Genomic DNA, 24,907 nt, shown 5'->3' on the forward strand with positions numbered 1-24,907 from the left:
ATGGCCCATGAGCAACCGCCCCCGTTCTGCAGGTCTTTGGCTCGCTCCATCCAAGCTGCATTTGTGATTGGCGGGCCAACTAATGTCTGCGCGATGTAACGTCTGGGCTTTAGGCTTTTGAGGCCCACAAAAGAGAGACGGGGTTCTTCTCAATATTTTTGGTATGGATTTTTGATGTTTGTCTGCGGAAGAAGAGGCCCACTTGTGGCTACTCTGGCCGTGTCCCACGGAGTCCGGTTGGCCGGCCGGGCCTGTTTTCGCCGAGAGGTTGACAGGGGCCTACTTGATGCAATTTTCTTGTGGGCTCGCAGCATCCCTTGCGGCATGATTGGCCTTCTGCCTGCACCTGGGAGCCTGATCTGGCCACCGTAGATCGCCGCGAGAGCCTTGGAAATTGCCCGGACCTACGATCGGAGCCAAGATATCTTGGAGTGCTACGCAGTATAACTAACTTTGCAGGAGCCCCAGCGATCTGCGGGTGCCTGAACGCTAACGGGAGCGCCGCTCACTTACTTTGCCCACTTTAAACCCGATCCACTTCTACCTGCGTACTTTAGGGATCCACTGGAACCAAGAAACTAAGAAACTGAGATAACTAAGATGACTTGGCTTGCGAGCCCAGGATAGCCTCTGCTGATCCCGAACTGTTTAGCCTTCTCTTGGCGGCTTGTCTCTTTTTTTGTTTTTTCCTTTTTACGATCTTCTTTCCCGCTTGACTCATTCTCTTAGCAAATCTCAAATGAAAGTTCCTCCCGCCCATGGCGCCCATTGAGTCGATTGAGTCGAAAGACACGGTCGCGGTCTCCGGAGGCCAGGCAACGGAGCCAGATGAGCTAGTCGATCGTGGAGCCCGCGCCTGGACAGTCGTGCTGGGAGCTTGGTGCTGTCTCTTCTGTGGCTTTGGCTGGGTGAATGGTGAGTTCCCTTCCGTTGCGATTCACTTATATGCCGGATTAGCCCCACCATATTTGCCCCCATTTGCCCGTTTCGAACCCGCAGATAACCTAATGCAGTCCTTGTTACGACCCGTCAGCCATCGGCATCTTTCAAGAGTATTACCAAAACCACCAATTACGCTCATACTCGTCCTCGAGCATCGCCTGGATTCTATCCTTGGAACCGTTTGTGCTCTTTGCAGCCGGACTGGTCATTGGCAGAGTGAGTTCAGCTCCGAACTTCGCAGAACGAGGAGGGTTCAGAACTCCCGGTTAAGGGACGAATAATCACTAATCCTCATGGTCTCGCCAGGTATTCGATAATCATGGACCCAAGTGGCTGCTGCCCATCGGGACCTTCCTGCATGTCTTCGGGCTGATGATGACCTCGATTTCCAAGGAGTATTACCAACTCTTCCTTGCCCAAGGGATCTGCAGCCCGCTAGGAGCCAGCTTGGTCTTCTCTCCCGCGCTCTCCTGTGTCGCCACATGGTTCGACAAACGCCGTGCCTTGGCCTTTGGTGTCGTATCCAGCGGCTCCTCGCTGGGCGGCGTCGTGTTTCCAACGATGCTGTCGCGACTCTTGCCTACGATTGGCTTTGGATGGACGCTGCGCATCGCTGCCTTCATTATTCTTGCCCTCCTGATCATTGCCAATCTGACGGTCCGGTCGAGAATTGCACCGGTCCCGCGGCCCGTCAAGTTCAGTGATTACACGAGCCCGTTCTCCGAGATCCCGTTTGTCCTGCTCATGCTGGCGTCCTGTTGTGGATTCTTTGCCATGTTTGTGCCAATCAATTATATCGTGCTTGAAGCCCAGCAAGATGGAGTTGACCGCGATCTCGCTGGGTATCTCTTGACTATACTGAATGCCGCCAGGTGAGTAACAGCCAGTCCTGGTCGATCCCTCCTTTCTACAGTTCACGTTCAGATAATAAGAGTGGTTTGGCTAATGCCTTGTCTTCCACCTGGGCTGAAAGTCTCCCGGGCCGAATTCTACCGGGCTATCTCGGTGACAAACTGGGACGCTTCAATATCATGATCGCCATGTGCTCCCTGTCCGCGGTCGTGATTCTGGCTCTGTGGCTTCCGGGCACACTCCTCTCGCCCGGCAGTGTAGCGGTCTACGTTATCTTCAGCATGCTGTATGGCTTTGCCTCCGGTGCGTTTGTGGGCATGGTCCCGGCGCTGCTGAGCCAGATTTCGCCCGATATGACCAAGATCGGGGTTCGGCAGGGTGTCTTGTTTACCTGTATCAGTATCGCCTCGCTGACGGGTAGTCCCATTGCGGGCGCCATCTTAAACAGCCAGAACGGCACCTATTGGGGATTACAGGTCTTTGCCGGGGCCATGATGACTGCCGGGGTGCTTTTCTTCGTGGCTGGAAGGATGGTTCTCGCGGGCCCCACGATCGCGAAAAAGGTTTAAACTGCACCGTTCATTGCAAAAAAACACTCTATTTATACATAGCTATCACATAGTTGGGCCATATTCACATCTAAACTTGTCAAGCCTTTGGGGTCGTGAGTGGTCCACCGGATGGAAACGTTGTTATAGATCTATCGCATGCCATTAGCCCTAGCTTGGAACCCACTACCATACAGCCCGCGTAGATGATTCCCCTCGTTCGCTTGGTATGATTGGATTCGCACTCACATTCGTCCACTCGGGATGATGCCGATGTTCCTTCGCAGCCTCTGCCACCTTGTTCATGAACGCCTTATTGAATCGAACCAGTCAGCATAGGAACCATATCAAGGGCAAGAAGCAAAACCACCACTCACCCACGCCTGATTAAACCCCACAAACTGAAAGTCTCGCTGAATCGCCAATCCCTCACTCTCCAACCGCCACGCCCCGCCATTCTCAACCAGCAAACCCTCCACCCCCACCACCACCCGCGACACATCCTCCCCCGCCGCCACAACCGGTCCCTCCGCCTCAACCATTCTCCCCCCATAGATCTTATCCCCAATATCACCATGCGTATACGGCACCAGATATCCCCGCTCATCGCACCGCTCCGCCCGCCGCCCCACAACCACACACTTCACGCCCGGACACGCCGCAACCCGCTTCAGCGCAGCCGGCGCCGCATAGCAGCAGCATACCACCACGGACGCAGTACCACCGCTGAGTACCCACAACTCCGCGCACAGCTGCACGATCGTGTCGCCCGTCGCTACGACCGTGTCCAGCACGACGAGCCGGCCGTCGTCATGCGCCGCCGGGAACGGGCGCCGGCCGAGCCACTCGACGACCACGTCGGCGGTGCCTTTGGTCTTGCTGCAGCGGGCGAGGATGCTGGAGGAGAGTGGGAGGTTAGGCTGTGCGGCGACGAGCATGGGGAGTGCGCCGCGGAGAATGGGGATTAGGGTTGTGGGGGTGTGGGCGAGGGTTGGGTCGTAGGTGTGCGCTGTCGTGAGGATTTGGTGGGTAAGAGCGTGGATGGTGTCTTGCATTGTTTTTGGGGTTGTGGAGGGGGCGCAGAAGGTTGTCATTAGGGCTGTGAGGGCTGGGGTTGAGGGGACTTCGATTATGGGGGCAGGGCCCTTGGAGTCGGTGGTGAGTGTCATTGTGGTTGTGTGGTTGATTGCGTGTCTACGGCGAGAGGAATTGGTGAAGATCTGGGGTTACGATCTTCGAGCTTTTGAGATAGCGCGCATCTTTATTGGAATCTGGGGCCAGGCTGAGTCTGTATGTGTGTTCAGGCTAGGTATGCATACATCGGCTGGGATGAATTTACCAGGTGTTTTCCGTAGTTTACCATAGTTCACTATATTTTCCCGCAGTGGACGGTCCGGTGGGTCTCTGGTCTTCTCAAGGGTAACTCCACAAGATCTCCGAAATTACTTGCTGATTGCGGGCCTAGAAGGCTTCACGGTCAGACAATATGGTCATACATGGAGAGACTGATAGGATTAGGTCAGAGTGTTAGTCACTGGCTTTTCTTACGCCGCAGAAGTCTCGCAAGGTCACATTAGCTGCATCGTTTCGTGCAACCCTCTTCAGCACTAAGCAGATCCCTGTCTTTTTATTTGTTTTTTTTTTTTCGGTCTTGAGCTCTATCTCGTGCGGGGTTCGCTTCACAGGCGACTTTCCATGATGGCTCTAGAGAGACTGACCATATCTTGAAACCCACATCTGGTCTCCTGCTTTTCAAGCCCTGGCGCGAATTATCATCCCATCTCTCCAATTACACTCCAATTGCGCCCGTTGCACTCACCACCGCCGCCACCATGACCACCCTCGCCATCTTCGACTTCGACGGCACCCTCTTCGACACTCACGAGTCCATCTCACAAACCATCAAACTGACCTTCGACGCCCTCCTCCCCGCCCAAGTTCCTCCCCAAGACTCCATCCACCGCCTCATCGCCAGTGGCGCCGGCCTGGCCGACACCTTCCAAGCCCTCCACCCCAACCCCGCCGCCTTCACCCCCGCCGTGGAATCCCAATGGATCGACCAATACCGCGCCCTCTACGCCACCCACGGCCAAACCCTCGTCAAAGCCTTCCCAGGTGCCCAAGCACTGCTCGCCGCCCTCACATCCCGCCAGATCCCCATCGCCATCGTGAGCAACAAGGGCGTGGCAGCCGTCAAGACCGCCCTCGAGCGCAATGGTCTCGCCGGCGCCGTGCTGGACGACCTGATTATCGGTGACAAGACGCCTGGCGCGAAGCGCAAGCCCGACCCGGCCAGCTTCGTGAACGTTCTGCTGCCCATGCTGCGCGAGAACTACGGGCTGGGCGCCGTGGACCCGGCGTCTGTGATGGTGGTGGGCGATACGCTGGCGGACGTGCAGTTTGCGCGCAATATCGGGAGTAAGGTGTGTTGGTGCCGGTTTGGGTATGGGGATCCGGCGGCGTGTTTGGCGGCGGGGCCGGATTTCGTGGTGGATTCGTTGGCGGAGGTGGTGGGGATTTTCAATTAAGGAGTGACTTCATCTGTTAGGGTCGCATTTTGGGGACGAGTTGCATGGTATGGGTGGGTTGGCCATATTGGAGGGGCCTTGCGTTTTGCTTGGTCGGCTTTGGCTTTTCGTGTGTGAGGATTTTCGTTGCATATTTTTTGTTAAAAGCTTAGTTTTAGAGGGGGCTGGTCTCGGGCCGTACGGCGGACGACAGTGGCCTAGGGCTAAAACTCCACTTGAGTGCTTAATATAGCAACGTAGACACCTCAGGTGGTAATCTTCTGCCAGCAATTATATACCAGAAATACATCAAGAAAAGATGGAGGAGCTGCCTATGACCGAATCCGGTTTAGCGATATCTAAATGAGGCTCTGGGAAAGAAAGGCAGTGTGTCTGGGGGGGTAACCTGTTTTCGAATTTTACTGTATGATTAAGTGAAAAAGCGTGGTTCACTGTTGACTCGTCAACAACCACTTCCCACTTGATACCTGATTCCAATAAAAAAAAGGCCTCAATGGTAACTGAAAGATCTAGCTCCATAAGATTATAACCGATCGCTCTAACTCTGTGTAATTTATCCATATCGGTACAGTCTTCATGCTAGTGCTAGTGCTTTTTGACTAGGCTTCGCATGTGCTACTGAAAGAGGCAGAGGGCTTATAACCTTAGCTTCACTTACTGGAAAACCGGCCACATGGTCTATATGTCTAGGTGGAATGCAAAGGCTATACAGCATTTGAAAAATAAGCTAGCCCACAGAGCCATCTTAGATGCATACCTTGAGATAATGCAGCTATGTTGGTGAATGAGACTTCGTGATACTATCTCCATATGACAGGTACTTACACTCTCAAGAGCCAGAGTAGCAAGAGATAGTGGAGAAAGTGTAATTCGGACTGCAGCGATTCGAACTGAACTTCATTCTAACTGATTGCGACTGTTTACCACTGCCATTTTTCGGGGTGAAGGTACCAGTTTCTCTCTCTGCTTGACTTCGCCAATTCAAACCCGATATAACGAGCCTCCAACCATTCAGTTTTACTGATAATTGGCCATCCCCTTCGGAACCCCGAAATGTGACTGTAATTCGTCAGTGTATATTTCTAATGCATTTAAATAGCATGTCTGACGTACAGACTGCCTGTGAAGTGGTCAAAGATAATCTTTGAGATTCTGGACTGGCCTGGTGCTACCCCGCAACCAAGTACCTGTCTTTTTTTTGTATCAATATCCCGCCTATCTGCCTTGGGATTTGCATGGACTTACTCATAGGCAGCACGGAACTTAGAACGGATGTCTTTGCGTGCGGTGTCATCCAAGCCCCAGAAGAACTCCTCTCTCCCCTTGCCCCCCAGGGACCTTTTCCCACACAAGGTATCTAATGTAGCCGCCAGGAACGAGGCCGTCGTCTCCTTGTGTACTTTCTGCATGGCCAAGAAAGCGAGGAACAGCGCTACAGCGTCCACTCTGCAACATTTTGAAGGACTCTAGTTCGCCACACACTCCAGGAGGAACGGCCTGTCTAGCCAATGTGTCGGGATCAGCATCCTCCGTTCCTGAGATAGGAATCTGTTGGTAGATACGCATGAACGCTATTTGATTTCGGTCCTCTGCAAGGTGGCACAAACCCTTGCCAACAGTCTTAGCTGACCCGCGGCACATCTTGATATCATGAGCTGTCATAGGAGCTGACCTCTCCGAGAGTTTCTCCATGATGACCCACGTTCGGGAGATCCCTGACGAGGCAGATACGACTGTCAGTGGAGAAGCCGTCAGAGCAGAGTGTGTGTCGGGGGAGGTCATAGCGCGAGAGGCCTCTGTGGAAGGGGTAAGGGAGGTATATTCTGGGGACGCACCATCCGAGACAAGGTCATATGTGGTGACCGTAGTGCCTACAAGGCCGCGGAGCAATCGAGCGTCGAAGCAGGTCGTTCGGGTATTGGTTACCATAATGATATTTACGAAGAAGAGGCTTTAGAGAAGAAAGCTAGCTTGAGACCATGGGTGTCCAGCTTGGGGGAAGAAAGAGTGACGAATAATTACATGGATGGTCATGTAACCAATGGCGGATATCTCCATCGCCATCACTGCCTGCTTGTGTTTGTCTCCCTTGTTTCTGTACGCCTTTTCGGGGGCTCTCATGCATCCCAGCCTGAGTCAGAGTCTCGTCTTCCACACTTGGTCTTGTTAGACTGCCACTATCGACTTGCAAAAATTTTCCACGCGAGTGGGATGGGCGAGATCATTGATAAAACTCTTGACCGTTTAAAGGAACTTAAGAGTGGTTCAGTCTTAGCTTGTGATGGTACTACTGATCTGGGGTCTCTGCTTCGATACGCAGTCTGGGAATCTGTCACAGTTTAAGCTGCAAGCCGCATGGTTTGGCTGGAAGCTATCGAGTCATGGGCCACGAAGCCCTGGACAGGGATAGACTCTATACCAGGTTCTCTGCGGGGTGCAGGATAATCGTCGCCAACATGTTTGAGTTTTGCCCGACTGCTACTCTTCTCGCTTTTCTTTTGACACTGCTCTATACCCGAACACCGCTCCGTACTACTCTCAAAAAATTAATTCTAGCCCCCTTAACAACCTTAACTTTAATTAATGGGACCTGAAAAGTTTCAAAAATGAATAATTTAACTCCGATAGGGGGAATCGAACCCCCGGCTGCCGTGTGAGAGACGGCGATGTTAGCCACTACACCATATCGGACTTGATATTTTCCATTTCAGGGTTTGTCACTATGGAGCAGTCCCGGCTTACCGCCACCGGTCGCTGTGCATGTCCGTGCGTGGTTCTATATAGTCCCCGGTTGTCCCCTCATACCTAACAGCCCAGAGTTTTGCATTCACCCTGGGCTTTGCAGACATTTTTCTGTCCTGTTTAATTGCGATCGAGGTCCAATACTGGTTGTATATTGACGAAGGTGTCACGGTTGTGCACCCGGCCGGTAATCGGACTATCGATTTCAATGCAGCCGATGAAAGTCTCCTCGGTTGTATGCTGTTGACGGCTAGAAACATGTCAATCGCAGCAGGAAAAGCTGCTAGTTCGGATAGGGAAGCTGTTGACAGTATTCAGGCTTCGCGCGCTACTTTCCTTGGCTCATCAGCCAGGGTACCCTGGGTTTAAGCCAATTTATACCAAGAAGCCTGGGTCGTCCGTTCAGCTTAGGGGCAGTTTAATTTATCGGGATATTGGGGGAATGAAGGCAAGTCCTCTCGAGGAGAGGTCTTTTTCTCATTATTGGGCAGAGTTGTCTGACTTCAAGGCATGCGCTAGTAACGATCTCCAAGTGAAGTACGCTGGCGAGTGTCACAACTATAACCAGGCGTATAAAGGTGTAAATTCGGAAATCCTACGGGGATCTGGTGGTTGGAAGAGCAGATCTAGCCACAACACCGATGCGACAATGGACAATCGAGAAAGATCGCCTTCTATCCCTATGAGGAGAGTGCATGCCACGTCAGGACCACATATTTCTTCTATGGGAATTCTAGGGGCAAAAGCAAAGCGTTGGCCTGGATGACTGGTTCCAACTAGTTTTCCTCATCTTGCTTTTCTTTGTCAAATTTGAAAGAGTGCAGCGCAATAGTGACAGGTCTGTCAGAGCAGTTATTGTAGGCGCGGAGAAGAATCATAGGATTTCAAGCACAGTTCTCAGGGGAAGTAAATACTCTTGTTTTGGCGTCAGAGCTCCGTTGTCAAGATCTAGTCACTGGTGTCTCCCACCCGCTTTAGATGGTATTACATATAGATATGTCGCTTAAGAACTACGGGTTGCATTCGATTTCGGTGAATATGCATTAAAGCACAGGCGACAGGTAGGTAGTTCAAGGAGGTCCATGTCCGATGACACAAAACTCTATACTAGCGCCATACTAGCGCGGACTGTATCTCGTCGATCCGGCATATATTTCTCTCGGCCCAACTCGGGTTCAAGCGAGCCTAGTTTTCCGGATGGCCTTCTACCAGACCCGCCATTTGGCCCTAGCCACGCGTCTTTTGTACTAAAGTGTAAGTTGGCATCGTACGTGATCCAATGGTCTACAATGGGTAGTCTCGGGCTTCAGACCCTAGGTACAAGATGAGTCATTGAACATAACGCACTAAGTAACAAAGAGCATCCTCTACCTACTCCGAGAGGCTGTGAACTCTTCGGCCGAACTTATCACCTTGAGGAAGATCCGGAACAATTCGAATAATGGCTGCGCTCTATGAACGGAGCCTGTTGGCCCCGCAACTGCTTGGGCTGGCAAGAAATCTTCTGAGAACGTTGACAGGAGATGATCATAATCGGCCGCAACAAACTCTGCGGAAGGGTCGCAAGGCTGCGATGCTGATTCTTGCTTTCCTCGATGACAGTGCTTCTCCGGATACGCTGTTGAATTCATTCGTCTTCTACCTCTTCGACCACCTATATGCCTCTCTCGGAGTTGACATCGACATCAAGCTCGCCTTGTCCGACCTAGGATCGCTTCCTTCATGGGAACTGGAAAAACTCGACACTCTGGACAAGACTCTGTACAGTTTTCTTGAGACCTTTACTAGAGGAGTCGAGCCGCTAAAATATGCATCAAAGCATGGTCATACGGCAGCGGTCAAGCTGCTAATCTCCACGGAGAGACTTGAGATTAACACTCAAACATGCGATCCGGACGATCCGCAGCCACTCTCATTGGCCGCACGGAACGGACATGAGGCAATAGTCGATATGTTGCTCACCACGGAGGGTATTGACCCTGACCACCGCGAGGAAATCTGGGAAGGCAAGACAGCGCTGTTGTTAGCAGCACAGCATGGGCACGAAGAAGTTGTCAGGCTGTTGCTTGCCGCACCGAGTGTCGACCCCAATACCGAAGACTGGAGCTACCAGACAGCACTCTTGTTAGCCTCACGCAATGGACACGATGCCGTGGCTGAGCTGTTACTATCGGAAGGTGTGGATCCAAACTTTCAGAACTTTTGGGGGGGAGACGGCTCTTATAGTGGCAGCCGAGCTTGGGCACGACGCAGTCATCAGGCTACTGCTAGCTGTGGAGAATAGCCGTCCAGAGATCCAAAACTCTCGAGGTGAGACAGCCTTGTCGGTGGCCGCAGAACTTGGCCATGCGGCCATAGTCAAACTCCTCCTTGCCACCAATGGCGTTGAGCCTAGTGGTAAGGACTCGGACGGACATACACCACTCTGGTGGGCGGCAAGAAATGGTCATACTGCGGTCGCGAAGCTCTTATTGGCTGCGGATGATATGGATCCCGACTCGAAGGGCGCCGATGGCTACACATCCCTATCGTGGGCAGCGCGACATGGTCGTGAGGAAGTGGTGAATATATTGCTCGCAACGGATAGCGTAAGCCCTGATGCGAGGGCCTCAGATGGGCGCACACCTCTCTCGTTCGCGGCTGAGGCTGGGCACGAGGCAGTGGTCAAGGTATTGCTTACCACGAAGGGCGTTGATCCAAATTCTTCGGATTCTAAAGGGCGCACGCCGATATGGTGGGCCGCGTGCAACGGGAAGGAGGCTACAGTCAGAGCACTGCTTGTAACGGAGAACCTCAGCTCAGATTCTCAAGATTCTGGCGGGGAGACGCCCTTAAATTGCGCGGCACGGATGGGGCATAAGGAAATAGTGCGACTGTTTCTTGCCACTGATGGCGTGAGTACTAATTCCAAGGACTCCCAGGGGCGCACACCATTGTGGTGGGAGGTGTATCACGGGCATAATGGAGTGGTCAAGGATCTGATTGCCATACAAAGCGTTGATCCTGACCCTACGAGTTCTGACCGGCAGACGCCTTTGCTATACGCCGCGGAATCTGGAAACGATTTCTTGGTAAAGCTATTACTCTCCACCAAACGCGTAAACCCTGAATCTCGGAACACCAATGGAGAGACACCTTTATGGCGGGCCGCACGAAATGGTCACCAGGCAGTAGTGAGGATACTACTTGCAGAGGGCGCCAACCCCGAATCTAAGAATGCTGCTGGAGAGACACCACTGTTATTGGCAGCACAAAACGGCCACGACGCGGTGGTCAAGCTTCTTCTTGAGAGCGGGGTCCACTCTGAGCCCCAGAATCCCGACAGGGAGACGCCACTGTGGTTAGCAGCACAAAACGGGCACAAGACGGTGGTTGAGCTGCTTCTCGCGACGCCCGGGGTCAATCCTGATTTCAGGGACTCTAGGGGAGAGACGCCGCTATGGTGGGAAGCACGGAATGGGCACGCAATATCAGTCAATCTGCTGCTTGCAATGGGAGTTCCTCCGGATTCCGAAAATGCAGATGGCCAGACGCCCCTATCTTGTGCGGCAGAATTTGGGCATGAAGCTGTAGTCAAACTGCTTCTTGCTATAGGTGTTAACCCTAACTCTCAGGGTTCGAGTGGAGAGACGCCGCTTTCCTTAGCGACCGAGAACGGACATGAGGCCGTGGTCAAGCTGCTTCGTGAGGCAAACGTATAGATCATTAGTACGGCCTAGCTCCTATAGGCCTCAATCTTAACCGCTTTCCTACTCTCATTAGTTTAATAGTAAAAGCCACAAGATAAACTAATCCGCACGAATCGAATGAAATATAGCTTGTGGAATATGTTATGACCGTAAAGAAACGGAAACACCTGGTAGAATACAAGAGAATGTTACTAGGATAACTGACAATTGGATTCAGCTTATCGCAAAATCCAAGGTCAAATTAGTCTAGATATAGCTCTATCACATTCTATCCCTAAATGAACGAACGTTGTCATGATGAGGGCCCTCGCCAGTTAGTTCCTTTCCACATCACTGGTATCGCTGGAGGCTGGCTTCTCTCCACGGTCTTCATGGCTACTGGAGACACCAGTATTAGCAGGAACAAATCCATACTGAACGGCAGCTTGTTCAATTTCTTCATCACTCAGGAAAGGAAGTTCCTTAGCAGCGCGCACATAGCTCATGCTCTCGCAATATCCTTTAGCGAAAATCAGATCAATCTCCTCCAGAGAGCGACCGGCAGTCTCAGGATAGAGGAACCAAATGACAGGGAAGAAGCAAGCATTGACACAGGCAAAGAACAGATATGTGCCCCATCTGATATTTCGGACCATGATGGGCGTAACCATAACGATGAGGAAGTTGAACAACCAGTTTGTGCAGGTGGATATGGCGTTCGCCTTTGCACGGGTCTTGATCGGAGAGATTTCGGCTGGGTATAGCCACGGCAGAGGAAGCCAAGTTGCACCGAAGCTGGCAATGTAGATGAACAGACCAACCGCTGCACCCTTGGCTGGTTCTGGCCGTTCGGGAATCAAACAGGCAAAGGTTAGAACCATGGATAGACACTGGCCAACTGTACCGGCGAGGAAGAGCTTGCGGCGGCCAACTCTCTCAATCAAAAACCAAGACATGCATGCAAAGATCGAGTACACAACCATGTTGACACCACCCAGAATCATTGACATGAATTCATCTTGGCCGAGCGAATCCTTGAAGAGGACGGGTAGATAGTAAATCACCGCATTGCATCCACCGATTTGCTGGAAGAACTGAGAAGAACAGCCGAGAAGCATGCGACGGAAATGTTGTGTCTTTCCACCGGTAAAAACAGCCGAGAGAGGGGTGTTTTTGGTAGCTTGGCCAGATCTACGCAAGTTAGCATGGCGCCTGTGAAATGAAATTCGAGAAGTAGAGTACATACGCGCGAATGGAGTCCAAAATAATGGTCTTCTGCAGCTGTACGTCAGGGTCGTCGATAGACTTGGCCGCGAGAGCAGCAATGACAGTTTCACCTTCTTCATATCGCTCACGAATAAACAACCAACGCGGGGACTCCGGAAGAACAGCCAGGCTGACAATGATAAAAATACCAAAGACAATTTGGAAGGCGATAGGGAAGCGCCAAGTAAGGTCGGGAGGGCCATAAGAGGCGCCGAAGTCGATCCAGTAAGAAATCAATGTTCCGATAGCCACAGTGCTACCCTCGATACAGATGAGAAGACCACGGTTGGAAGATCGGGAGCATTCAGCCTGATAGGTCGGAATAGTAGATGTATTCATTCCATTTCCAACACCGGTGACCACTCTTCCGATGCAGAACTGAGCCAAGGGGATGTGGCCACTGAAAGAAGTAACCTGTATCAAGACGCCGATGACCATCACAGTGGCTCCTAGCATGATCGACTTGCGTCGGCCGAGCCAGTCACCGAAGATGAGAATGAAGACTGCACCAGCCAGACAACCTGCATCTTGTTAAACATGTCTGTTGTCTTTCCTTTTTGTGACGTACCTAGCTCATAGATGGCAGTGACAACACCCTGCATGGTAGAGTTACCTCTTGTGGCAGTGAAGACGTCGTTGAAGGGTTTGGCATCGATGATACTACTCATGACACCCTCTGTCCAAATCGCGTATCAGTATCCCTTGTTCGTGATAAGGAGCTTGGTAACATACGATCATAGCCGAATAAGAGGAAACCCATCGTGGCGCTGGTAGTCACAGCTCTCATCAGCCACGGGCCGGAGAGACCGGCGAACTTGGGAGCAGACATTTCGAATGATTACTGCCTGCTCCAAGTGTTTATAGACAAGGTCTTCCGAATCTGATCCCACAGTGTAATAAAAAGCTGTTTTATATGACCCGGTGAACGTAAATCTTCACGGTTGAAGAAGGAGGAGAAGGATAAAGTTATCGGAATCAAAACGTGGACATCGGGCCGCTATTTAAGAAGCCCCCAAGCAAACCCTCGGGGATCTGGGCGGGGATTCGGTTTGGCTATCGTAACTAGATGGAGGGCACATGTATCCACTTGATCTGACTGTATCCGAGGAGACATCGAACCACAGGCGCTGAGGATTAAAATATTTGCGCGACATCCACATGCACGAAGGACAAGAAGCGCATTCTCTTAGCTTGCGTCAGGGTAGAGCGCCAGGGTCACAATCAGGAGATTTATGTGGGCTAATGGGGTGCCAATGTCGCTATACTCCTTGGCCTATCCAAGCCAAGAGCGTTGGCTAAAATTGGCCGAGGATGGAATTCACTGCTCAGGGTAAGTAAGCCGTGACGCCGAGACGGGAGGCTGCGCCATTTACGCGGGGGGTGATTCTTGATCACAATCAAGAAATAGGAGAGCCATCTTGCCAGGAGTTCTGCGTCATGAGGTTGGTACGTTGGTTGGTTGTGGTCGAAGGTCGAAGTTATCCGGCAGATTCTTGGGGCATCGGGCTTATAATAAGAAGCGCGGGGCCCCCGACAATTCCTATAAGAAAATTGGTCTGCATGAGCTAACTACCCGTCGTAATTATGTCCAACAGCCCCATGCCGCGAATGAGAGCAGAAATCATCACTAATCTGCTTGCGTCTTGATTTTGGCTTTAGTAGGTGGAGGCGAGGCATTTTTCTACTGAAATCCCCTTGTTTTGATATGGGAAGGTCGAGCGGGAAAGGACCGGAAGAAGAGGAAAGTGGCGCAGACATCGCTAATCTTCGAGCGCTTCTTGGCATTCACCAGACAGAGAGGGCACGGGGACCGGGGAACACCGCCAGGGCCGCCTCGGCAGCGTCGAACCCCAATGGTGGGGTTTCTTGGCTACCCTCGGCGCCAAGGTTCCGCCCAGGCTGCCTTACTCGACTTTTTGCTACTCGGGGCTTCACAAATTGGTGGCGTGTTAGCTGCATGGCCCAAAGTCAAAATTCATACGATACAATTATTTAGAGCGGTAGCTAAAGCTCAATGTAAGTCTGTGAGACCCCAATGAGAACAACAACGTTGTGTAGCATGTGACTTAATCCACACCAGAAAAAGGGTTGTCCGCGACTAGCAAGTACTAAGAAAGCAGTTCATAATAGGTAATTTCATTAGGGCATTAACTCCAACATCAATCTCCGAAATTAAATCAGAGAGTTGGATACATCGCCATTAAAGAGTCAATAATGTTATCGCGCCTCTCTGTGCTAATATCTTCGAAAGCATCCTGGATACTCTTGTCGTGTTTCATAAGGGTGGCTATCTCAACGGGCCCGTTTAAATCTCTTCCATCCAGCGACCGCGTGCTTATGCTGCTTAGCAACCCTGTAAGATTCTTGCCGTTCAGGAAGCTCTTCAAGGTATTCTTAACAATGTCGCCGACACCGACAGCTGTCGTGAGTGAGAGGGTACGGAGCACGTCTGAATAATAGGGCACATAGGTGTTGTTCCAATGAATGGAGGTCGTCTTCGCGATTAAAGTCAAGTTGCCGGTCTTGAGAAGCGACGCCTGTGATTTTAAAACTTCACCCAGGTTCTCGATCACTTTCTTGAGGTCGAGGACTCCATTCAATGGGTAGGTATTGTCACCGGGCTTCAACGTCACGTCGGTTATAGTGACATTGCCAATCGGGAGATCGCCACTCAGAAGATCCAGATTAAGTGTGCCGACTTGGAGAGTGAACACTGTCGGATTAGGGAGTGTAATGTTGCCAATGAGGTTCGTACCGTCGGATTTGGCTGGGAGTAGGAGAGTAGCATCGGAAATCGAGAGTCCTGAGAACTGATTCAAAGCTATGAATTGTTAGCAGAGTGTATTATTCAATGGGTAGAAGATAAGAAGCAAATATGAGTGAGTGATGGCCAGAAGCAGAAGGTGTAAACACCGTGTGCGCACTTACCAGCTACAGTCACATCTTTGTTCAAAGTGACATGAGACTTTAGGACTCCGAGGTACGCATTTGTGACGCCTTTGAGGGAAAGTGTTGTTTCCTTTTGGAACACGATCTCCCTAACAAATTCCTTCCAGGTTGTCTGGTTCAGCAGCGGGGTGAAATTATCCTTGACGCCGAGAGTATAGTTGCCTCTGATAGTCTGCCCGGGAATCGGGAGATCTGCGTACGGATAGTTGGGTCCAAATCCGTCCTGGCGAATAAATAGATGGAAGTCAAGAGGTTCGATCCGAGCAGGAAGTGCAAGCTTCAGATCCACCTTTGATTGTAGAGTCAACATGACGGAGTCTGGATTTGGCTGCATGACATCCGCATTGACAATTCGAAGATCCGCTTTGTTAACGACCATCTGTGCGATAGCCGGGATGCAGACAAGAAAGCTGCACGAGGTATTAGAGATGATAAGCTCGCTTAAGAGCTGATTTGAGATAACTTACAGAATGGGTAGAAAGATTGCTAGGAAAATGACATTGCCGATGCAATAGAAGAGCCAGAATCGCTTCCAGTGTCGCTGGAGCTTCTCTTTGCGCGTCGGTACTTTATGTAACGAAAGGCCACCGGCAGACTCAATTTTCTCCAATTCGGATGCAGAAAATTGGTTCTCAGCATTGCTGGTTAGTAAAGGGCCCCGGTTGGAGCCCAGGACGAATTTTCCCTCTTTGCCTGGCATGGTGTTGTACGGCGATGCAGCGTGCGACACGATCTAAAAATGTCCCCGGAAAATTAGTTTATAAGAGGAATCAAGCTCCTATCATCAATCACATCAATGGACATGCGCAAAGGAGCCGTAAAAGGGAATGACTGGGACGATCTACAAGCGTAATGCGGGGATGCGGGGAGGCCCAAACCCAAATTGCATGAGCGGACAGCCCACAGTCCACTCATTTCCTCTGATTCCCAACTTAAGTCCAAGTCTTGGGTAAACATACCGGGGGCCCATGCTCTTGAATTTACTCAACCTCCTCGGTATCTCGGGGATCTCTGTCTAGACTTCTCATAGCTTGTGATTCTGTGGTTGCTACTTTGACATGACTTGCCAGCTTTGACCCTCACCAACTGATCGCCTGCTATGGAACAGTTTCTATTGGAGATGATGTAACTCTCTAACATCTTTGTTCCTTGTGTTCAGGTTGCAAGCCATCTCCCAACTCACATATTACGCCCTGATCGGCAAGTGACCCCTGGTCGCCCTGCGGTGTTGCGCCTCGGTCCCTACTCTGCAGGGTGCAAGAGGGGGCTTGCCAGAAATGTGATAAGGACCTGACCTGCATATTAAAGCTCCCCTGTCGGGATTAATTTCCTTTGCTTCGCTTAGGTGGCGTTCCATCGCTAACTGTGATCCTGGGGGCGCAGGAATGTCTCAGATAAGGCGAACTCCGCACTGACCTTGGGGAGCAGGTTCCCCTCTCACAGGAAGCCACAAAATCATGTGCCTCACGCCACGAAAGTACCTAGGCTTAACGAAAATTAGCATCTGAAGAAACGAAAGTGGGATTTTCAGAGCCGCCTCATATCTTCTCTAAGCGGTACGATATAAGATCTGTGTGACGTTAATAGTTTTGTCACCATACGGAACGGGACTTTTTTGACTAGAAATAATCCATTTAATGTGGGTCCCGACGAAATAAGTGAGCGCGAACGTGAGTCCTCCTCAAGTAGAAGTCTCGATATCCCATTAGAAATGAAGTGTGTTCGGTGACACTGCAACTTCTGATGAGTTGAAGGAGTGCCTCTGGACAGTGGATGATTATTAAGGTCTATCGAATGAGCCGTTGCGGAGGTGCTCTGATTTACCAAATAAATTGTACTTGCAGTCACGATTGAGTAGCGCCGCAGTGGTGTTCTTCCCCGCTCTTGAAGTGGTGGAGTCAAACTCACCTTCTCCACTCATGATGTAAGGTTTAGCGCCATACTTAGCCTACTATTATCGCCCCTATTATAATGAGCGATTGATTTAAATTATGAGGCCAGGTCAATTTCTTCAATTCTCTTCCAATCCAGTGCACCGTTCCCAAAATTCGCGAAAGGATCAAATATATTATCAATACCGGATGTCGAATTTCTCACTGTGGATATCCTACGTGGCTTCTGTTGACTGTCATCAATACATCGCCACCAACGAAGCAAAGGAGAGCCTTGCTTTTGAAGTTTAGTATACTACCTGGGTATATCATAGTGATCATTAACCACCTCACGGTTATTGTATCAGGCATTGCAGCCTCTGCTCAAACAGTATCTGTCAGAGTACCTTGTGCGTGACAGTTGTGGTTACGGACAGCAAAGCTAATGACAGCGATTGATTTTCTCGATCATTGGCAAAAGAAGTGTGAGGTGTCAAGCAAAACTTACTTGATGTTGTCTCTCATGTCTGCTCGTGCCATCATCTTGATCCACTCTAGCCTGTCAGAATCGCGGCACTTGCTACTTGCGCTATGCTCTCGAAGCAGCATGTCGTATTCCGTTCTTACATTGCCTCAAGGTATCAGTCACCGGGATTGACTCTCCGGCATTCAATTTCAAAGTTAGGAATGAGCTTATCAATAAGAGAAAGATTCTCGCTAAAATTCTAAAGCATGAGTTGCTCGATGACTTCGAACAAAAAATGAATGAATTTAGAACCGGACAGCAACAGTAGAAAGACCACGTTGAGCCTTTACAGATGCTTAGCACTATGGTAAAGGAAGCTAGGAAGCTTGAACCTGAAGCGCTCTTTCGTCTTTCCGTATTAGATCATCTCGGAACTTGCTCTGTTCTTCTGCAGAATATTTGAAGCTAGACTACAGTGGTGTAACAAAAGTTTGAAACCCCCTCTCCACTTTACGTAATATTCTGCCATTCAATTCTGCCACCTAAAAGCCTCGCATTCCGCCTTATCTATCATAAGATGTGCGTGGTCTGCATGCGTACTATGACAGTCATTGAGATATGGTAAGCGGTGGGAAAAGGCGGTCTAGAAGGGGGTTTCAAACTTTTGTTACACTACTGTATCTAAGTGAATTCCGTTTTTGAGACCTCATGAAATATATAAGACCAATGAAAAAAAAAAAAAAAGAATGAAATATTTCTACGCTATGACGCATTCATGGACATGGTTGGCGGACTAGGAAATAATGGACCATGGGCTCCGTTCCCCCATATTGAGAATAATCGGTCGACACAGTATCTACAAGCTCAAACCCGAGATTGAGATAAAGCTTCAACGCAGCGGGCTCCGACATCACATATGTCTTGATTCCATGCACGTCGGCGATTCGAAGGCCACTTTTCACGAGCATGCTGCCAATGCCTCGCCGCCAGAAGGCAGGGTCTGTCGTTAGATAATCAAGAGCTGCAGAGTATTTCAGTCATGAAAGGCAACTTTTATACCATGTGGAGTCCACTTACTGAGAAAGGGTCCATCCCGCATAATCCTGGCATCCACCGCTTCCAGAGGCGCACTGCGATAATTCCTCATCTCTCCGCCCTTGAGACCGATAGCTTGTCCGTTCTTAGTGTTAACTTGATACTGTTTCTCATAAATCGCGCGCTCAGCTGCTGTTCCCTCGGCTACTTGAGCCTCTAACCAAACATCGCTCTTTTTGGCGAGATCGGAAGGGAGACACCACCGGGCATAGCCGACCACGCTACCGGTCGCAAGATCGATCGCTTTTTGATGGCGTTTAGTATTTCTTCCGGTAACCAAGTTCCAAGGAACGCGGTGAATGGCTTTGGAAATGATATCCTCGGAGTTCGGATCTTCCCACATGTTCGCCCAATGGGGGTCTGTGAGGCGGGCGCCCATCATGGTCGCGGCGAGGCCCGGGGCGTCGGCCGGAAAACAGGGCTGGACGGTAAATGCCATGTTGGATTCTGACAAATTTCAGAGTATCGTCAGTTGAAGGAGTTCATCCGACTGAATGAGAGGCCAAGTGTCCCAATTCCTAGCCTTATCGGACTCCGGCGCGGGAGGGGTCGACCTTGCCCATAACGGCGCAAGGTGGCATTGTTATCTACGACAGATTGAAGATAGCGAAGGAGCCTCAGGATTAGCTGAGAAATGTGAGTTTAGGTGGAGGCAAAAAAAAAAAGCCATATAGGGACACACTACATGAAGTTGAAGTGTTTCCTTGCCTGTTCAGACCCGACCTTGAACCGGAGCCACTTGCAAACACTTGAAAAGGGGTGGGCCAATTGTCGGATCCGGATTTGGCTATGTAGCAGTGGACCCGAATCTATGACGGTTATTACACCCCGGCTCATTCCTATGTAGTCCAGTCATAAATACCAAGTGCCAAATTCACCCAAGTGTGCCCCACAAACTGATGTGTCGGCCCCAAAGTACGTGTTTGTCCGTTCCGCCTTTCTTCCCCTCGTGTTTGACAACCCGCCCGTCAAACCTCCAATCGCCCTTTCGCTATAACTCATCAGCATGAGCTCATCTGCACCGAAAAAAGCCGTCGACATGCAAAAATACCTGAAACAGTCCCTCGAGACCCTGTTCAAGAACAACCGGGACTGGGCTTCCTCCAAGAGAAGCACGGATCCGGCGTTCTTCGACAAGCTTGCTGATGGACAGGCTCCAAACTATCTGTGGGTAGCCTAACCAGGATCTCGGGATATTAGGGGCTTTTGACCCCCAATCGTAGCGTTCATATTCGGCTAACCAAAACTAGCTACATTGGTTGCAGTGATAGCCGCGTCCCCGCCAACGAAATCATGGGCCTAGAGGCCGGGGAAGTCTTCGTTCATCGCAATATCGCCAATCTCGTCCCCAATACCGATCTCAGTGCCATGTCCGTAATCAACTACGCGGTGAGACATCTGCACGTCAAGCACATCATTGTCTGTGGGCACTACAATTGTGGAGGGGTCAAGGCTGCGCTTACCCCCGCGGACTTGGGACTTTTGAATCCTTGGCTCCGGAACATTCGTGATGTCTATCGCCTGCATGAGAAGGAGTTGGATCAGATTGCGGATGAGGGTGCACGATACAACCGTCTGATTGAATTGAACGTCATTGAGTCCTGTCGAAACGTCATCAAGACTGCTGCTGTTCAGCAGAGCTTCCAGCAGCATGGATATCCCATTGTTCACGGCCTAGTCTTTGATCTTCATGATGGTCTGCTGAAGGATCTTCACGTCGACTTTGAGAAGACACTGGCAGACATTAAGAAGATTTACTGCCTCTCTCCTGGGTCTCAGTCTGAAGAGAAGGAGTGATTATTCTGATAGGAGTATTTCATTTTTTTTTTCTTCATTCTCAAAATGCATTATCATTATTCCCATTTTCCCCTCCAATCCAGTCTGGGGTATCTTTTTGGTGTTTAGAAGGCACATCAGTCTTCAACCTCACGATTCTTCGAGGAGTCGGGAGGCAGTTCCAGTCTTCGTATCGTACACAATTCCGTGCAGCTGTAGACTTCCCGTCTTTGCAGCGCGGGCGACCTCGGGGAATCGGCGCAAAGAGCGCAGTTGATCGAGAACGTTTAATTTGACAAATGCGTTATCGTGCTCTGAGCAAGGAAGCTGGTCGATTGTGTGCTTGTGCATCGAATGGAGGGAGTCGAGCTTGCTATATACACATGTCAGTTACCGCCCCGCGCTCCAACGTACCCGTTCGAACACATACCTTGACCAAGGCCCCTGCAATCCGTCTCTTGATTCCGATTTCACGATTCCACATCCATAATGACCACAAACAACGATATGCCGCACGTTCAGATCGCTCACAGCGTGCTTGACAGTAGTTTCGCAGGAAAGGTCGCCGTCAATTATCATGTTGCCCATATTCCGGTGTACCATCATCTCATCGGGGAGAAGGTCCAGAATCTTGGTTTCTTGGAAGCAGCTATCCGAGCATCCAATCCAGAGAATCTGCTGTGTGGGCTGCTGCAGGCTAGGGATGAAGTCCGCATGAAGAGGCGTGGCCTCGAGGTTTGTCAAATGAGGCTGTCTCATTGTGGAAAGAAAGAATGCACTCGGTCGTACACTGTAAGTTGGCTTGGCAAGGAAAGAAGTGAGATGCCGAGCTGTACGCTGGTAAATCATGAACATGGGTGATTAAATAAGTTGCAAGTGAAACAAAAAAGGCGGATATGTCGGGGCTTTAGAAGCCTCGAGGCAAGGACGACGCACGCGGACTTTCCCACTTCGCCAAATGAGCTCCAATTTCCGGGCGAGTTGGTCGGGAGTTTCGGAGCTTCCAAATGGTTACATTCTCCTCCCCGACGACGAGCCTCAGCAAATCAACGGTTGAATCAGATACGATGAACCACCGATCCGAGGCAAAAACATCGACGGCTCCGAGAGTTTGCCGCTCTCGGCCGAAGGTTGTCACCGTTTCGCCTTCGGTCGGGCCTAACTCTGAATCAAGCTAAGACCAACCGCCCTTGGAAGCGTGAATCAGGCAGCAAACGCGTTGGCAATTATTCAGAGCTTGTCTTCTCGAGCTCTAACTAACCTCGATGCGTGCTGGTGCCATGTTTCAACTTCTTGGCTCGATGCTGTGTTGGGGTTAATCCGAAACTGAAGGTTTATGCGCCCGGGTTAAAATAGCCTCATGAATTTCTTTCTCCTGCTACCTAGTAAGCTCGGACAGAAGTTTTCCGGACAGGATTTAAATTAAGCAACATCTCATTGTGGGTTTGGGAAACAATTTTTCAAATGTCAGAATCCTGACCCGCGGCCCGGGTTCCTCCTGTTGCGACCGCTGGGCATCCTTGAAATATGGTGACTCCAGCTAGCAGTTTGAATAACTAGCAGTTACCTTGCATTCTCAAAGAGAGTGAACCGGAGATTTCCCGGCTTCTTAGACTTGTACGCCAATTCGATCATACCTCGGCTCTTTATATGACGACGCGATCAATACAAAGCTCACCCAAGTGCCCTAACGCTCCCGAAGACGCTGTCTATTCAAGTCTTTCTCATTACCCAAGCCCTTCATACATTTTCGTCAAAAATGAAAAGGGAAGCTGATAGCTATGGAAGGCAGAATCAACAGGACGAGCCGAGACTGGCGCTCGACCCTTGACCGCAAGATGGCCTCGGCGGCCCCGACTCTATCATGTTGAGAGAGTGCTACGAACAAGCACACTGCCTGCATACACATATGACGTAGATGAAGATCAACAGAGTATCAGCTACTACTCTAGACCTTGAGTGTAGTGAGATCCCGCAGTCTGCCTTCCCGACCGGCGTCTGAGTCGTGAGACCAGGTACTGGATGTCCGAAGAGATCCTCGATAAGAAGAGAGCCGGTGCGTAAAGAGTACCGTATCGCGCGAGTGTTCCATTCCCGGGATACTAAGCGCATTTTGGCCAAACGAAGGATCAACCAATAGCTGCCATCAGCTCTGCTAGGCTGGCTGCGGGGACTATGAGGGGTAAATGCTGTCTGACCGACAGCAGGCCAATCGATCGAGCGCAGTGAAGAGCTCGTCCAAGATAAAAAGAGCGATAACAGACTGAACAGAATATTTCAATCTTGGTTTCAACCGTTCATTTTCATTCCTCATCCTGAAGACTCATCTTTTAGTATTCGGTTAATTCCAGGATTTTCATAATGTCCCCACAAGCTCCATGGTGGAAGAACGCCAGCATCTATCAGATCTATCCCGCTAGCTACAAAGATTCCAACGGAGATGGCATCGGTGATTTGCCCGGAATCATCGGGAAACTCGACTACATACAGTCGTTAGGCGTCGATGCCATCTGGCTTTGTCCTATGTACGACAGTCCGCAGTATGACATGGGCTACGACATTTCCAACTACGAAGACGTTTACGCGCCTTACGGCACAGTCGCAGACGTCGAAACGCTGATCACGGCTTGTCACGATCGCGGTATGCGTATACTCCTCGATCTGGTTATCAATCATACGTCCCATGAGCACGCCTGGTTCAAGCAGTCTCGAACGTCCAAGGATAGCCCAAAGCGTGATTGGTATATCTGGCGACCTGCTAGATACGAGAATGGAGTTCGTCGTCCACCAAATAACTGGCGCAGTATCTTTGGTGGAAGTGCCTGGGAATGGGATGAGGCTTCACGAGAGTACTATCTGCACCTATTTGCCGTACAGCAGCCGGATCTCAACTGGGAGAATGCCGACACTCGAGCTGCCGTGTATGAGTCTGCGATGAAGTTCTGGTTGCGCAAAGGTATTGATGGATTCCGTGTCGACACGGTGAATATGTACAGCAAGAATCAGTCCTTCCGTGATGCTCCTATCATCGATCCACAACATGAATGGCAGCCAGCCTGGTCGCTGTATTGCAATGGGCCACGAATGCACGAATTCCTGCGAGAAATGGGTCAGATTCTGCTTGAATACAACGCGATGACGGTGGGCGAGCTGCCAAATACCCCACAGATAGCGGATGTACTAGGGTACGTGTCAGCAAAGGCGCAACAATTGAGCATGGTGTTTCAATTCGATGTTGTGGACATTGGCCAAGGTACCGACCTGCGATTCAACACTGTCCCACGTAACTGGACGCTACCGGATCTGCGCGAGCGTATTGCACGCACACAGCAGCTATCGGATGGCACGGCCGACGGCTGGAGTACGACCTTCCTCGAAAACCACGACCAAGCGCGTTCCATTTCGCGTTGGGGCAGTGAAGAGACCCCCGAATCATGGCAGCGTAGCGCCAAGATGCTGGCTATGCTTGTTGCCAGTCTGTCGGGGACTTTATACGTCTACCAAGGCCAGGAAATCGGCATGGTCAATGCACCCGTCGAATGGGAGATCTCGGAATATAAAGACCTTGACAGTATCAACTACTATGACTTTGTGAGAACAGTGACAAAAAGCAACCCCGTCGCGCTCGCAAAGGCAAAAGCCGCACTGGCTCACCTGGCACGCGACCACGCCCGCTTGCCTATGCAGTGGGATGCAACTCCCAACGCGGGCTTTACCAGTGAAGAGGCAAAGCCATGGATGCGCGTTCATGACGGATACGCGGCTCTAAATGTGAAGCGACAGACCGTTGACTCGAACTCGGTGTTGAATTTTTGGCGCGAGCTGCTCCGAGTACGCCGTGAGAACCCGAAGTTATTTGCACAGGGGGTCTTCAGCGACACTGATCCCTCACATGAGTCAGTCTTTGTTTATGAAAAGGGATCCACTGATGCGAAGCTTGTTGTTGCACTCAATTTCACTGGAAAAGCACAGTCGGTTGACCTGGCAAGCCGTTTGAGCGGTTCATCGTACAAGACACTGGTCAAGAACTGTGAGGAGGAACCCCTTGATTCGCTGCAGGCTTACGAGGGCCGCATCTATCGTTTGGAAAAACAGTAATTTCCAAAAGAGTCAAGCTATGACCGACAGAGGCGATGTGCGCCAAAGAACGTGCAGTTCAATAAGTAGACCTTACTATCAATTATTCAATTTATTTTCGGGTGAC

The 24,907-nt window shown here is 50.6% G+C and overlaps 12 protein-coding genes across 12 annotated transcripts; 6 read left to right on the top strand and 6 right to left on the bottom strand.

The window, feature by feature from the left end:
* Positions 1-758: 758 nt before the first annotated feature.
* N7443_006145 (putative MFS monocarboxylate transporter (Mct)) lies at positions 759-2,363 on the top strand (the record flags this gene model as incomplete). Its single annotated transcript, XM_056886201.1, has 4 exons — positions 759-915; positions 1,034-1,158; positions 1,249-1,814; positions 1,877-2,363. The coding sequence occupies 4 exons, from the start codon at positions 759-761 to the stop codon at positions 2,361-2,363; spliced, it is 1,335 nt and encodes a 444-aa protein (XP_056741649.1).
* Positions 2,364-2,395: 32 nt separating this feature from the next.
* On the bottom strand, positions 2,396-3,511 carry N7443_006146 (uncharacterized protein; the record flags this gene model as incomplete). Its single annotated transcript, XM_056886202.1, has 3 exons — positions 2,396-2,494; positions 2,592-2,654; positions 2,720-3,511. 3 exons carry the CDS (start codon positions 3,509-3,511, stop codon positions 2,396-2,398), a joined length of 954 nt encoding a protein of 317 aa, XP_056741650.1.
* Positions 3,512-4,174: 663 nt separating this feature from the next.
* N7443_006147 (HAD family hydrolase) lies at positions 4,175-4,870 on the top strand (the record flags this gene model as incomplete). The annotated part of the gene is made up of 1 exon (XM_056886203.1): positions 4,175-4,870. One exon carries the CDS (start codon positions 4,175-4,177, stop codon positions 4,868-4,870), a length of 696 nt encoding a protein of 231 aa, XP_056741651.1.
* A 1,290-nt stretch (positions 4,871-6,160) lies between these two features.
* On the bottom strand, positions 6,161-6,799 carry N7443_006148 (Methionine aminopeptidase 1; the record flags this gene model as incomplete). Its single annotated transcript, XM_056886204.1, has 1 exon — positions 6,161-6,799. The coding sequence occupies one exon, from the start codon at positions 6,797-6,799 to the stop codon at positions 6,161-6,163; it is 639 nt and encodes a 212-aa protein (XP_056741652.1).
* A 793-nt stretch (positions 6,800-7,592) lies between these two features.
* N7443_006149 (5-methyltetrahydropteroyltriglutamate-homocysteine methyltransferase) lies at positions 7,593-7,981 on the top strand (the record flags this gene model as incomplete). The annotated part of the gene is made up of 2 exons (XM_056886205.1): positions 7,593-7,632; positions 7,683-7,981. The coding sequence occupies 2 exons, from the start codon at positions 7,593-7,595 to the stop codon at positions 7,979-7,981; spliced, it is 339 nt and encodes a 112-aa protein (XP_056741653.1).
* A 1,072-nt stretch (positions 7,982-9,053) lies between these two features.
* N7443_006150 (ankyrin repeat domain-containing protein) lies at positions 9,054-11,313 on the top strand (the record flags this gene model as incomplete). The annotated part of the gene is made up of 2 exons (XM_056886206.1): positions 9,054-9,789; positions 9,839-11,313. The coding sequence occupies 2 exons, from the start codon at positions 9,054-9,056 to the stop codon at positions 11,311-11,313; spliced, it is 2,211 nt and encodes a 736-aa protein (XP_056741654.1).
* Positions 11,314-11,615: 302 nt separating this feature from the next.
* Positions 11,616-13,375, bottom strand: N7443_006151 (uncharacterized protein; the record flags this gene model as incomplete). Its single annotated transcript, XM_056886207.1, has 4 exons — positions 11,616-12,471; positions 12,527-13,067; positions 13,115-13,222; positions 13,279-13,375. 4 exons carry the CDS (start codon positions 13,373-13,375, stop codon positions 11,616-11,618), a joined length of 1,602 nt encoding a protein of 533 aa, XP_056741655.1.
* A 1,348-nt stretch (positions 13,376-14,723) lies between these two features.
* N7443_006152 (DUF3712 domain-containing protein) lies at positions 14,724-16,195 on the bottom strand (the record flags this gene model as incomplete). Its single annotated transcript, XM_056886208.1, has 3 exons — positions 14,724-15,367; positions 15,475-15,905; positions 15,963-16,195. The coding sequence occupies 3 exons, from the start codon at positions 16,193-16,195 to the stop codon at positions 14,724-14,726; spliced, it is 1,308 nt and encodes a 435-aa protein (XP_056741656.1).
* Positions 16,196-18,605: 2,410 nt separating this feature from the next.
* Positions 18,606-19,366, bottom strand: N7443_006153 (GNAT family N-acetyltransferase; the record flags this gene model as incomplete). Its single annotated transcript, XM_056886209.1, has 2 exons — positions 18,606-18,853; positions 18,910-19,366. The coding sequence occupies 2 exons, from the start codon at positions 19,364-19,366 to the stop codon at positions 18,606-18,608; spliced, it is 705 nt and encodes a 234-aa protein (XP_056741657.1).
* A 567-nt stretch (positions 19,367-19,933) lies between these two features.
* N7443_006154 (carbonic anhydrase) lies at positions 19,934-20,724 on the top strand (the record flags this gene model as incomplete). Its single annotated transcript, XM_056886210.1, has 2 exons — positions 19,934-20,094; positions 20,178-20,724. The coding sequence occupies 2 exons, from the start codon at positions 19,934-19,936 to the stop codon at positions 20,722-20,724; spliced, it is 708 nt and encodes a 235-aa protein (XP_056741658.1).
* A 129-nt stretch (positions 20,725-20,853) lies between these two features.
* On the bottom strand, positions 20,854-21,462 carry N7443_006155 (putative carbonate dehydratase; the record flags this gene model as incomplete). The annotated part of the gene is made up of 2 exons (XM_056886211.1): positions 20,854-21,076; positions 21,134-21,462. The coding sequence occupies 2 exons, from the start codon at positions 21,460-21,462 to the stop codon at positions 20,854-20,856; spliced, it is 552 nt and encodes a 183-aa protein (XP_056741659.1).
* A 1,602-nt stretch (positions 21,463-23,064) lies between these two features.
* Positions 23,065-24,801, top strand: N7443_006156 (alpha-glucosidase; the record flags this gene model as incomplete). Its single annotated transcript, XM_056886212.1, has 1 exon — positions 23,065-24,801. One exon carries the CDS (start codon positions 23,065-23,067, stop codon positions 24,799-24,801), a length of 1,737 nt encoding a protein of 578 aa, XP_056741660.1.
* Between the last annotated feature and the right edge of the window lie 106 nt (positions 24,802-24,907).

This window comes from Penicillium atrosanguineum (assembly GCF_028827265.1).
Source record: "Penicillium atrosanguineum strain IBT 20685 chromosome Unknown utg000004l_segment0_segment0, whole genome shotgun sequence".
Taxonomy (NCBI): domain Eukaryota; kingdom Fungi; phylum Ascomycota; class Eurotiomycetes; order Eurotiales; family Aspergillaceae; genus Penicillium; species Penicillium atrosanguineum.